Source organism: Coptis chinensis, chromosome 8, assembly GCF_015680905.1.
Source record: "Coptis chinensis isolate HL-2020 chromosome 8, ASM1568090v1, whole genome shotgun sequence".
Classification (NCBI taxonomy): Eukaryota; Viridiplantae; Streptophyta; class Magnoliopsida; order Ranunculales; family Ranunculaceae; genus Coptis; species Coptis chinensis.
In genome coordinates, this window is record NC_141463.1 from 77,820,832 (window position 1) to 77,834,246 (window position 13,415).

At 38.1% G+C, this 13,415-nt stretch overlaps 2 protein-coding genes across 4 annotated transcripts; both read left to right on the plus strand.

Moving 5' to 3' along the window:
* The first annotated feature begins 3,314 nt into the window (after positions 1–3,314).
* Positions 3,315–3,986, plus strand: LOC147483205 (uncharacterized). The gene has a single exon (XM_086579511.1). It carries the CDS (start codon positions 3,315–3,317, stop codon positions 3,984–3,986), a length of 672 nt encoding a protein of 223 aa, XP_086435637.1.
* A 1,273-nt stretch (positions 3,987–5,259) lies between these two features.
* On the plus strand, positions 5,260–12,670 carry LOC147483206 (protein yippee-like At3g08990). 3 transcript variants are annotated; one of them, XM_086581546.1, is made up of 5 exons: positions 5,260–5,750; positions 6,714–6,757; positions 11,993–12,101; positions 12,196–12,251; positions 12,335–12,670. In XM_086581546.1, the coding sequence occupies exons 1-5, from the start codon at positions 5,691–5,693 to the stop codon at positions 12,369–12,371; spliced, it is 306 nt and encodes a 101-aa protein (XP_086437672.1). In that variant the 5' UTR covers positions 5,260–5,690; the 3' UTR covers positions 12,372–12,670. The 3 variants fall into 3 exon arrangements, with proteins under 3 accessions (XP_086437672.1, XP_086437673.1, XP_086437675.1); XM_086581549.1 differs by having other exon boundaries at positions 5,550–5,750; positions 12,196–12,255; XM_086581547.1 differs by lacking the exon at positions 11,993–12,101 and having other exon boundaries at positions 5,549–5,750.
* The last annotated feature ends 745 nt before the right edge of the window (positions 12,671–13,415 follow it).

Sequence of the window (13,415 nt, forward strand, 5' to 3'; positions counted from 1 at the left end):
CGCTAAACATTTGATAAGTACTACCACTCATTGTATATATGTTTATTGTAGATGATTGATTATTATGCATATATTAACTTAGGGTTTTGACCGGTTATTCTTATATAATTGCTAGAGAGATGTATAGATAGTTGAGCATGAATAAGGAAACAATAGTTTTATTTTCTTAGTCGTTGTAGTATAGATGAAGTTTGTGAGTACCTTCATCGAAAAACTCTCACGAGGCTATAACTCGTCCACTAGGAATTCCTAGTGGTTTAAGGCCTTGTTGCATATGGTCAATGCAATCGCACTCAAACGAGAGTAGTTAGAACTCCATTTTGGTCACTTATTCTAATTTCTCATATTTTGCTTGAGGACAAGCAAAAATGCTTTGCTTTGGGGTGGTTTGATAAGAGCCCAAAACCAGTAGTTTTAACCCCTTAATAATCATACCGTTAGACCAATTATGTGAATAATAAGTAAGAGTTAACACCGATTACGCTGCTTTTATGCATTTCGTGCTTCAAAGTCCATTATGTGCGAAATGTACCACTTTAGCGAGATACGTGAGCAAAAGTCGCCAGAACTTCCGAAAAGCCGTATCTTTGGACTCGGACCTCGAATTGGGCATACCTTATGTCAAAACGACCGCTCGAAAAGAGCTTTGTAATGGTCCAAGCCTTGACCCAATCAGAGGAGCAGAAGTGGACGAAAAGTCTGTGGAAGTCAACTGCAGCTGAAGAGGCCTTTTGGATCGAAAGACCGGGTTTTGGGCCCGATTCTCTCGCCCAAACCCCGGCCCAAGCCCATGCACGAATTTTGATCTGAATGTATAAGAACAAAAGCTTAAGTCTTTGTTAATGGTAGGTAGATAGATAATGGTAGATTAATTAGTAGAGAATTAGGGTTCATAGCTTAGAATAGAAAGTAGCCATTAAAATAGCTTCTAGATCTAGATTTAATTGTTTTTCTTTAATTAGTTTCAAATCCCTTATTAGATTAAACCTTTGAATCTTGTTCTTCATTTGATTAGATCAATAAAGTAGTATTCTTTATCCATTTCGTTTTTGTCAATTCCAATTCTAGATCTAATTTCAATTCATGTCCTTAGTTCAATTTAGTCATTAAATTAGATTTCATTATTGTTTAATTAAATAAATTTCAATGCTTTATATTATGTTTAGTTTTAATATAAATGGAAATGATTATGCGAATGATTCAAGGCTAAACCTCCATTAGAGGGGGTTGTGAAGCCTTGATGAAAGCTTGAGTCCGATTATCGTAGAGTCGCCAGATTTTTTCTATTCCACTCTAGAAATGATTAGTTCACCATGAGAATGGGTTTAATTGTTCACATGCTAGTTATGATTGGTAGAAATGCCATGTATAATTAGAGATTAGGAATAACCAATTGTTCTCAAAGCAGCTCAATTCGATTACGATTAAATTCGTCGTTAGTGGATTAAGTTGAGTTAAGGTGGAATCAATCCCCCTCTAACTCCTTATCATAGAATCAACGTAGCATTCCCGTAGTATTCTGATAACCGACTAGTTGCATCTTGTGGGTAGTTGCATCGTAGTATAATTCCCTTCGTAAAACTCTCATAGACTTAAAAACGACTAGTTAGATTAGAAAACATCCATGCTAGAGCACTAGGAGTGGAACGAACTCTATCTACTCCCCTATATCTCAATTGGTTGAGAGTAGAATAATTCTTTGATAAACAAGATAGCATCAGTAAAAAGTTTAGTTTACTTACGTTTTGGATTCGTAGTTCATTTCGTAGGTAGACTATCCATTTTTTACGTTTATCAGCTAACCCGCCAACGCTATTGGTATAAGTTTATCTATCTATAGCGCCAGTTTTAACGAGATAGCGTCAAGTCTACACGCCAGTATGAGTGGCAGGTAGAAGAAATTTAAGCCACACGTCACACTATGTGGCAGGTAGATTTTTTTTTTTAAATCTTTTTTCCCACACGCCTTTGGGAATGGCGGCTGGAGAGTGGAGAGTCTAAAAAAACAAAATTCCTTCCCATATACGCTATTGGTAGTAGCGGCTGTCTAAAAAAGCGCACCGAACCATTGGACTTAGCCTAAAGCAAGTCAATCTTGTCCTCTGAGTCAGAATCAAATATAAAATTCGTCATTCCCTTTTTTTCTACGTTTTTTATGTGGGTTAACTAGTACTACGGTATTACCCCTATACATCTCTCTAAAAAATAAGGGTGGAACTCGGGCGGATTGGGTCAGGTTGAGGCCTAACTCGAGTTTTAAATGCTTCAACCCAAGCCCTAGTCGGTCCTTAAATTTCCAGCCCAAGCCCAACTCAGGTTGGTCAAGTTGGGTCGGATTAATTGGTCAAGTTTCTCGGTTTCAATATTAAACAGTGAAGAACTCAACGCTTTTTCACTGTTAAATAAATAAATTAAGAAATAAATAACACCGAAATTCAATATTCTAACTAAATCAAAGGGATTTGATTATTTTAAAGGAAAACTAACCTGATTGATTCAATTATTCTCTCTAAAATTGATATTCTCAACCTTATTTTTGACAATAATAAATTCTTAATTATAAGGAAACAATATAAGATAATAGAAGAAATGGAATATATACGTATATATATGCAAACGGGCACGGGTTTTTTGGTTATTTGATATTCTAACCCGAGCTCAACTTGAAACTGAGTCGGGTTTTGATTTTACAAGACCAAGCCCGAACCACGCATCTAAAATGTTAGTCCAGGACCAACATCGGGCTTGGGATAACCCGACCCAAGTTCCACCCCTACTAAAAAATAAAGTCCAATTGGATGACCGTGTTTTGTTTTCAGTGTATTTCGGGTACCCTTTTTATGTTTAGACTTTAGAGTGAAGTCATTGGTTTCTATTTCTTAGAGGGTAAGAGCATCTCTAGGTGGACGCATTCGTGGTCGCATTCTTCAAATTTGAAAAAATGCATCGGAATTTTCCGGAATTCCAACTTTAGGTGGTCGCATTCGTGGTCGCATCACATGTTTGTTCGCATTCTTGTTTGCAAATTTGGCAATTTGGATGCGGATGGGGGGCGACAATAGTAATGTCGCGCGCCAGTACTAATGTAGTGCCACTTTTTTTACTTTGACCACAACAAAGCCGCGCCATTACCACTGTCGCGCGCCACTCCTACTGTCGCGTGCTCCAACGGGCAAAAAACGGCCGGATTTCTACCTTCTATATCTACACTCATCTCCTTCTTCATTTTACACACACTCAACTCAAACATTTGCATCAAACAACTCAACCATTTCACATCAATCCTTAACAAACAACACACATATTGCGAAAAAATGGATCATGAAGTATATGAGATATTTCCGCTTCAGTCTTCATCTTCATCGTCGTCTTCTTCTTCATCTCCTCCAGCGGAAGACTCGGTAGATAGTCTTGATGAAGAATTTGTTAACATCATGCCCCTTATGAAACACACTTTGGATGTACTTGCACAAGCACAAGTACATGCTCCGAAGGCACCACATGGTGGTTCAAAGAAGGGTCGAAAAATTAAACATAGAAAATATGCTCTAACTTTGAAAATCTTGAAGAACAACTACTTCGTCGATCGTCCTATCTTTCCGAAAGAGGATTTCAAACGGCGCTTTCGTATGAAAAAATCTTTATTTCTTCACATCTTCAACGATATTCAGACTCATTTTAAGTTTTTTCAGCCTAAAATTAACAATGATGGTAAACCTGGTATAGATCCTCTGGTCAAGGTGGCTGCAGCTTTGCGTATTCTTGGTTATGGCACGGTGTCTGATCAACTTGACGATCAATTATACATTTCCGAGCAAAGTGGAAACCAGGCGTTGAGGCATTTCTGTGATGCAATTATCAAATTATACGATTCAGTCTACTTGCAAAGGTCAAATATTGCAGATACAGAACGCTTGCTTGCACATTCTGCCACACGTGGATGGCCGGGTATGTTGGGAAGCATTGATTGTATGCATTGGGAATGACATAATTGTCCAACTAGATGGCAAGGTGCTTATAGTGGTCGTTCTGGAAAACCATCTGTTATTCTCGAAGTTGTTGCAACCGAAGACCTGTGGATATGGCATTCTTTCTTTGGGATGCCAGAGTCACACAATGACATCAACGTGCGTGTTGGACAACTTGCCGGTATTTGAGCACGTGATCAATGGTACTTCTCCACCTGTTTCTTTTGATGTAAATCAGCATAGCTATAATATGGGTTATTATTTAGCTGATGGTATATATCTTGACTATGCGTCATTTATACAAACAATTTCAAACCCTAATGCTCTAAAGACAAAATGGTTCGCAACGATGCAAGAAGCTGCAAGAAAAGATATTGAAAGAGCTTTTGGGGTTTTGCAAGCTAAATTTGGTATTTTGGCAAAAGCTTGCAAATTATAGCATGTGGAGACAATGGGTACTGTTATGAGAGCATGTATCATATTGCACAATATGGTAATCGGAGCTAAGAATAAAAATTATGAAATGAGGAGGTACATTCTTGATCCAAAAGGGCAACCACAGATCCCACCTACTTTGAACACTACATTGAAGGGACTCTACGAAGTTCAATCAAAGACTATGCATGATAGACTTAAAACGACCTTGTCGAAAGCATCTATGGAGCATTAGGGGTGACCGATATTGATTGTTGTAATCATGTATTAGTTATCTTTTATTTATTTATTAGATAATTAGAGTAACTCTAGTAGTATGTAATAAAAGGGTGATATGTAATAGTTATCTTTTATTTATTTATTTTTATTTTATGTTTTTGCAATCATGTATTAGTTGTCGTTCTATTAATAAAAATTGTAATTCATTTGCTAAATCAAATGAAGTAAATTCTAAATCACACAACATAATAATAACCACACAACATATCACACAACATAATAATAATCACACAACATATCAAAATGATCAAATGAACAATTCTAAATCACACAACATAATAATAATCGTCATACAACAACCTCCTAGACTATCCTACATATGCCTCCTCTGCTGAACTCCTCCTCGACTGTCCTTGTCTGAACTCTCCGTCAGTCCATGCTATGATGAACTCACCTTTGTGCGATCAATCCGAGCACTCAGAATCTCATCAATCTGGCGTTGCAAATCGTCATAATCCACATGAGCCTGAGAAAAAAGTCTCTCTCTCAACACTGTAGGCGAATACCGAGGAGCACAAGTCATCATTTACACGAATGCTTATCTCATATCTCATGCGTAGGTCATCCTGAAATAATCGAGTGAGCGAAGCGAACGATTTTGGGAGAAGGGGGGCTATGCAAGACAAAAACCAACTTGGTTGGTTTCTGTCGGTCTGTCCTCATCTTCTCTCTTATTTTGTTTTCGCCCAAATACCTTTCTCCTTCGCCCACACCTCTCTCTCTCCCCGCATCACCCAACTCTTTCCCTCCGCCGCAGCTCCGCTTACTCCCCACTGCCATGCAGTATACTGGTTATTCATTAATAATTTATGATATTTTCATAATAAACCAAAATAATAAAACAAAACCAATAAAAATAATTACCAGTGATAGATGTACAAATTGAGGCTCTAACTGTACGACGCGAGTTGCATCCAAGGAAGCAAAGTGGTATTTATTGGCTAAACATTTTAGAGAGAAATAGAAGAAAGTGACAAGTCCTTTGTTTTATTTTAACAAGGAAGAAGAATGTATTGCTGCAAGCAGTGCCAAACCCAAGTGGCTGCCGAGGAAGACATCGTTTCCAAGGTTTCATTTCTCAATCACTATGCTCATATTTTTTCGATGCTATATGTTGTTTAAGGTTGACTTACTGAGTTTACATATACTGATTAAAGGATCGTGTGCTTTCTTTGATTGTGAATGATAATAGAACAGTTTTTTGTTTTTCTTCCCGGCCTGTAAACAACTTTTGGTATTGTAGCTGATGACTTGTATTGGATTTTAGTTTCTTCAAATTGTACATCCATTAAATTGTTCAGAATCTATTTTCGCCAAGTTTACTCTAAAGTATTTCCGTGTTGACTGCAATTCAATTTTTCCCTGGTTTCTTTTTGAGGATATTTTTTTTTCCTCCTTGTTGTACGATGAAGAGAAGGGCAAATTGCACAACTAGTCCACTTGAGTTATTTGGCCTTTCTCAGCTTTCGTGCGAGTGCCTGAGTTGTATCGTGTTAGTTAATGACTAGGTGTTTGTCGGCTAAATTCTAGGTGGATTAAATTTGGAGAAATGGTTTCCTGAGGATCTCAAATTTATTATGAACACTCGGCAACCTTTTCTGTTACCTAGTAGTTGTTCACATTTTTACTTATATTATATCAACTCAGTCTTAGCTGTTGTATATTTCTTTGCACATTTTTGTTTAGAGAACTCATAAATTAGATGACTGAAGTATATGGCGATATCGTATATCAGAAGTACCCAGGGCTAATGTAGAGTGGGTTTCCTTTACTTGTGTCTCCACAATGAGTAATCCAACATTCCAAGTATCCATATTACTCCCAACTCTTTGTGTAATTCTCCTATCTAAATGATCACTAGTTCTACCGAGAAGCTTTACATACGATTGACATCTATACCTGTACATGAATTTTCATCATATTGGAGAATGATATAATTGGTGCTCTCATATGCTACATGCTAGTTAAGAATAATTCAAAGGCCGGGTAAGCATACTGACTCTATTTTTTTCTGCCTGGTTCTCTCTTAAGGATTACTATGGCAAGACTGGGAAAGCTTATCTCTTGAACAAGGTGTAAGTATTTCATGTTGTACCCTACAAGATAGAATACATGCTTCAAATGTTGAATTATGTATGCACGGTTTCCTTTTGATATTTTGCAAGATATATGGCTTCTGATCTATATCTATTGCAAGGAGAGATACTAAGCTCTTGTTTCTCTTTGAACAAATATTTAGTTGTATATAATTATATAAACACCGCTCTTGAGGGATGTCTATTTTCAACGGATTCTGGATATTCCCTGTCAAACACTTTTGATATTTTGCAAGATATATGGATTCCATATCACTATACTCTGAACAAATATCCATTTGTATATAAACAACAGTCTGGAGGGATATCCAATTTCAAAGGACTTTGGATATTCCATGTCAAACACTTTGGGGTGTCGGTTGATAGGTACATGTGAAAACAATCTCCATTGATAACTTGTAGTTTGTCCTTGGCTCCTTGCACCTAAACTCGTGTTTCAGACACACAATTACTATTCGATGAATTTAGAAATGAATTTAGGAAAAAGTTAAGTGAATGAAAGAGCTTATCACTTATATTTATAGAATCATAATAGAAACCTTAGAAAGGATAATAAGGTAATTACAGAGGTAATATAGGAAAATACAATAATAGCCCTGCTAATACTCCCCCTCAAACTGGACTATGGATATCACACATGCCCAGCGTGGGCAAAATCTCTAAAAATAGTCTACTACTAAGTGCCTTCGTGAGAAAGTTTGCAAGCTACTGAGACGTCGGAACATATAAAACACAAATCTTCCCAGAAGTCACTTTATCACGTAGAAAGTATCGATCAACCTCAATATGTCTGGTACAGTCATGTTGCACAGGATTAGCCAAAATGCTAAGAGAAGACTTGTTGTCACAGTAAAGCGTTATCGGAAGAGAGACATGGAGATGAAGGTCTCGTAGAAGACGCTTGAGCCATATCACCTCACACATATCTTGGGCCATCGCCTTATACTCTACTTTGGCACTGGACCTAGAAACAACATCTTGTTTCTTACTCCGCCATGTAATCAAATTACCACCAATAGTGGTACAATACCCAGAAGTAGATCGATGATCAGATCTACAACCTACATAGTCAACATCAGTCCACGCTTCTACCCGAGAATGACCATTATCTCGAAACAAGAGGCCACATCCAGGACATCCCTTGAGATAACGGAGCACATGAATAGTTGCCTGAAGATGAGGAAGACGCGACTTGTGCATAAACTGACTGAGAACTCCAACTGCATATGTAATAGCAGGACGGGTAAAAGAAAGATAGAGGAGCTTCCCAAGAAGCCGCTGATACTGACCAATGTCTTCCAACAACTCCCCATCATAGTCAGCTAGGTGATGGTTCTGTTCAATAGGTGTCTCGGCAGGACGACATGCAAGTTGCCCTGAAGCAGAAAGAAGATCAAGAATATACTTTCTCTAAGAGATAAAAATATCAGAACTAGAACGAATAACCTCAATCCTACGGAAGTAACGCAGGGGGCCAAGATCTTTCACCTGAAAGCGGGTACTGAGATAGGATTTCAGGTCACTAATACCCTAAACATCATCGCTAGTAATAACAATATCGTCCATATAAACAAGCAATACAATAATCTTCGTACCAGAGTGTCGAAGAAACAAGGTGTGGTCAGCCTGACTCTAAACATATCCATATGCGGTCATGGCTGCAACAAATGTATCAGCCTAAGTGCAAGGAGACTGCTTAATCCCAACTGGCACACAAAGCCTGAAGTAGAAGAACAGAAACCAGGTGGTGGAGACATATAAACCTCTTCCTGTAAAGCCCCATTGAGAAAGACATTTTTCACATCCATCTGAAAAATGGGCCATGACTTGGACGCAACAAGAGAAAAGATAACTCGAATCGTATTCATCTTGGCCACAGGAGCAGAGGTCTCCTGATAATCAACCCCATGAATTTGTGCATACCCCTTAGCAACCAATCGAGCCTTGTACTGACTAACTATTCCATGTTTCCATCTAGATTTTGTTTCACCGTGAAAACCCATTTACACCCAACTGCTCTACGCCCAGGCGGAAGAAAAACCAAGGCCCAAGTTTTATCGACCTCCAATGCATGTAATTCCTCCAACATCACAACCTTCTAATGAGATTGGGCCAACGCCTCTACCACTGTACGTAGTATATCAACCAATAAGAGAGAAGCTTGAAAAAATATGTAACTAGGAGACAAACAATGATCGAAAGTATAATCAGTGATACATATAATCAGTAATATGTAACCACAGTATTAGCATATCTAGCTGACATCCCTGCAATACACTTCTCTTTCCGAACAATAATAGGTGGAGTATCAGTTCTATCAACAACCGGTAAATCAACATCAATAGTAACTGGTATAGGAGGGATATGAGATGGCTCAATACCTGGTAAGGAACATTCATGGTACAAGAGGGATCAAAGCTCGAGATGGAGAACTGTTAATGAGATATACCACCGTAAAGACAATATCGGACTAGAAATGCGAAGAAACATTCATGCTAATAGACATAGCACGAGCAAGATCAAGAATATGACGGTTTTGTCTTTTTAACTTGCCATTTTGCTGTGGAGTCTGAGTGTTAAAGGTTTGATGCAAAATATTATTGGCCTCGCAGAACTTTCGAAGACCATGAGACGAAAATTCCCCACCCTAATCGGAACGGAAGACTTTAACTGTTGTACCAAACTGTGCACGAACCATTGCGGTAAAAGTCTGGAAAATGGGGGAGACCTCATCCTTGGATTTCATAAAATAAACCCAAGTACACCTAGAGAAATTGTTAATGAATAACACAAAATAGCGAAATCCTAAAACAGAAGTGACCGGGGCAGGACCCCAAACATCGGAGTGCACAATATCAAACAAAGACGATGTTTTAGTACTGCTTAATGGATAAGGGCTACAATGATGTTTAGCCAATTCACATGTCTCACAAGATAGACCTGACATGGACACTTTGGAAAAGAAAGATGGAAACAAATAACGTAGATACTCAAAAGAAATATGACATAAGCAATGATGCTAATTTAACACCCGCTTTACATTTTTACTACTAGACGAAGACTCTAACTGGAGGGCATGGGGAGAGACTGAAGAAACAAGTCCACCCAGTACATATAAGCCACCCTCTTTTCTTTACGTCCACTGCCAATCACCTTCTGCGACACCAGATCTTGAAAAACACAGTAAGTTGGATAAAAGGTTATACTGCAGTTTACATCTCTGGTAAGTTTACTAACATAAATAAAATTGGTGGTCAACTTAGGGACATGAAGAACATCAGGTAACGAAAGGGAATCAGTAACTGGGATGCAACCTTGCCCTACTAGAGACATTTCGACCCCATTGGCAAGACGAACATTCCGTTTCCAAGAACTAGATGCATAATTCCGAAAAAGAGAAGACATACCAGTCATATTATCAGTGACACCCGAATAAACAATCCTAGGTGAAGTCCAGGATGCAATAGCACTATTGACAGATGCAAAATTATCTACAGGAGAAGGTCCCGGTTGAGAAGACATAGAGAAACTGTCGAAACCTGCTGATCTCGTCTGGAGAAAGAGTACTTGAAGCAGAAGACTTTGATGTACTAAAGTCAGCAGATAAGTGTGCTGAGGACTGAGATGATGAGCATGGTGGTTGAAAACCAGGAGGACAATCGTGTAGCTGATAACATGTTTCCATTACATGCCCAAATCTGCCACAATGATCATACTTCTTCTTCGGAGGACGAGAACTACCAGAGGCCGCTGGCAATAGCAAAATACCGGGTAGTGGTGCCTGTAAAGTTTGTGGAGGAACTGACGGTGGTAGCGGATAAGCATAATGGACTGCCATAGCAGAAGTCTCAGACAGAACACTAGGAGTGTAAGGCACATGCACTCGACGACTCTAATTAGAGAGACAATAGGCATGTGTTTTCTCAAGAGTTGGGAACGGATGCTTGTCAAGCAGATGAACAACAACATATTTAAAACTCCGCCCAACAAGAAACTTAAATACTTGATTCTTCTCCACAATCTTTGCATAAATCTCTGTTGCGTTAGCTGGCTATTCAATAAAACTATCATAACTAGATAATTATTCTCAACCAGATCAAAGTCTCGCATAGTACACCCCAAAGATTGAGTACCTTGTTTGAAATTTTGTTATCTCATTGGAAAGTTGGGAACTCCTTGCAATATTCTGTCTCTCAGAGTATACTGTACGAAGAGATTCCCAAATAAGATATGTAGTGTCTGTAAACAAATAACCAACAAAAATCGTTGGTTGCATAGATTAATCAACCAAGCCCTCACCATAGAATCATCTATGAACCACTTAGCATACTTCGAATCAGTTTTTACAAGTGCCTTTTCTATGCCCAGAAGAAATCCTATCTTTCCACGGCCTCCAACAAACAGTTTGACAAAATGTGCCCATCGAACATAGTTCAAACCATCTAATAGCTGTGAGGTAATTTTCAGATTCGGATTATCATAAACAGGGTAGAAAGACTGGACATTTTCACCCGTTCCAACCGAAGTAACAGTCGAGATAGTAGACGCATCACCAGTAGCCATCTCAATTAAATAATTACCTAAATAATAATAACATATTTGGGATTCAGATCACATCTATCGCATCTTGCGACTAGTTATAATAAGGAAAAAGAAAAAAGAAAACGTAGAAGCTTAGGTTGCGATTTAAACAATGTTATCATAGAAACAGAGATGTAAGTCGTTCGTCAAATAAGAGAGAAAACAGAAAGAGCGGCGGCGTGTATCAGTCCAAAAAACGAAATCGCAACCTCATAAATTTGTCTTAATGGCTCCGATACCATGTAAAAAGTAATTTAGAGAAAAGTTAAGTGAATGAGTGAGCTCATCACTTATATTTATGGAATCATAATAGAAACCCTAGAAAAGGTAAAAAGGTAATTACAGAGGTAATATAGGAAAGTACAATAATAGCCCTACTAATGGAAAAGTCATTTGCATATGTCAGACAATAGCAGTTGATTTGCCTAGAGCTGTAGATGCACCATTTACTTATTCCCTGCTCTCCAAGATATAAATTGATATACGGAGTCAGAGTATTAGTATGATTTGTATATGTGGATAACACAATGTATTCTCCTCGCCTAAGTGTTTGTATTAGAAGCAATCCCATTCCCAACACATAGAGAACTCGGATTGATCAATGATGTGTTCTCCTTGATCAATTCTTTACAGAGTGAATGTGACAGTTGGTGAGAAAGAAGAGCGAATGCTGATAACAGGGGTGTACACTATAGCTGGTGTATCCTGTATCAACTGTAAATCAGTTTTGGGGTGGAAATATGTAAGATCAGACAACAGAGCTTCCGAACTATGATGCTAAATGCGTGTTAACTATTATTCATCTTGAAACTTTTTATTTATATGTTTTTTCCCAGGAGGCTGCTCATGAGGAGGCCCAGAAATACAAAGAGGGGAAGTATATTCTGGAAATGTAGGTATATTATTGTTAGATTGCATAATTGGTTTTGAAATTTATTAGAAGATTATGAGTTGGGATTTTTCTGCCTTGAGCAGGTCACAGGTGTTCATACCTGGTGGCAGCAGCCACTAGGTTAGTCATGGAGCTCAGGTCACTAAAACAGACTCAGCTGATTTCTGACCACAATCAGCATGTGTATCACCTGTTCTACTCCAGACCAGTATAAATTTCTATACCGTTTCTTCATTGTAAATAAGTCGTTAGATATCCGAATTATTTTGTGACCCAGTGTAGAAGTAACAAGTTGGTAATCTGCTAAAGAACCTAAAATAATCATGAATGCTTGAGCACTGCTCTAGTATGAATTGCCCGAAATAAGCCTTCATTTGAATGCCAAACTTATAACGTAATGAGCAGTTTTCTTAAACAAACTCATCAAATCTCAATGATATGCACCAGTCAATCTCTGACCAAAGATGATCGATCAAATTCATCAAACTATCAAAGTCTACATTGTTGCACTTCCAATTTTCCAAAGGGATAGCATTGAGTCGAAGAATGATTGATGTGCTTGTGAACAATGGGCCCAATCCGGATAAAAAGAAAGTAATTCATGATTATAGCCCAAGTTGTGTGAGGGGTTCATTTGCTGATGATTTTGATTGGATCATCTGTATTGCAAATTATTACTGTTACTGTTACTGTTACTGTTACTATTTTTCAAATCGACACGTAGAAGATGGAACATCTCGATCTCTATTCTGGGTTCTGATTAGTAGGACGTCAATGTGTTGGGCATTGTTTATTGTTATCATTTAGTCTTGTTTGTTAAGAATGAAGAGGGAGAATCCAATGCCAAGAGATTAAGCAGGGGCACGTGAAACACGGAACAACCTGAAAAGCAGAAATCTGAAATGTGCAGGGAATTTTCCGCTTTCTTAGTTGTTTAGCAGGTAGTCAAGCTCCACCATGTGGGTTCGTGGAATGTCTTTTTCATGCATGTATCTATTTCAATTTTCAGAAATTAAAACTTTTTTTAGAAATGCATATTACATTAAATGTAAGGAAGAGGCAGAATGAAGATGTAATCCGGAAAGTGTTATTTCAATCACGCTTCAAAGTAACGAAAAATATTAATGGAGTTTTCTTAAACTCTGAGCAGTCTATCTCAGTTTG

Bases quoted from the DNA above. Each gene is read 5' to 3' on its own strand.
- LOC147483205 (XM_086579511.1), top strand. From the start codon at position 3,315: ATGGATCATGAAGTATATGAGATATTTCCGCTTCAGTCTTCATCTTCA.
- LOC147483206 (XM_086581546.1), top strand. From the start codon at position 5,691: ATGTATTGCTGCAAGCAGTGCCAAACCCAAGTGGCTGCCGAGGAAGAC. The intron at 6,758-11,992 runs GTAAGTATTTCA...AATTCTTTACAG, and splicing joins GCTTATCTCTTGAACAAGGT to AGTGAATGTGACAGTTGGTG. The intron at 12,252-12,334 runs GTAGGTATATTA...TGCCTTGAGCAG, and splicing joins GGGAAGTATATTCTGGAAAT to GTCACAGGTGTTCATACCTG.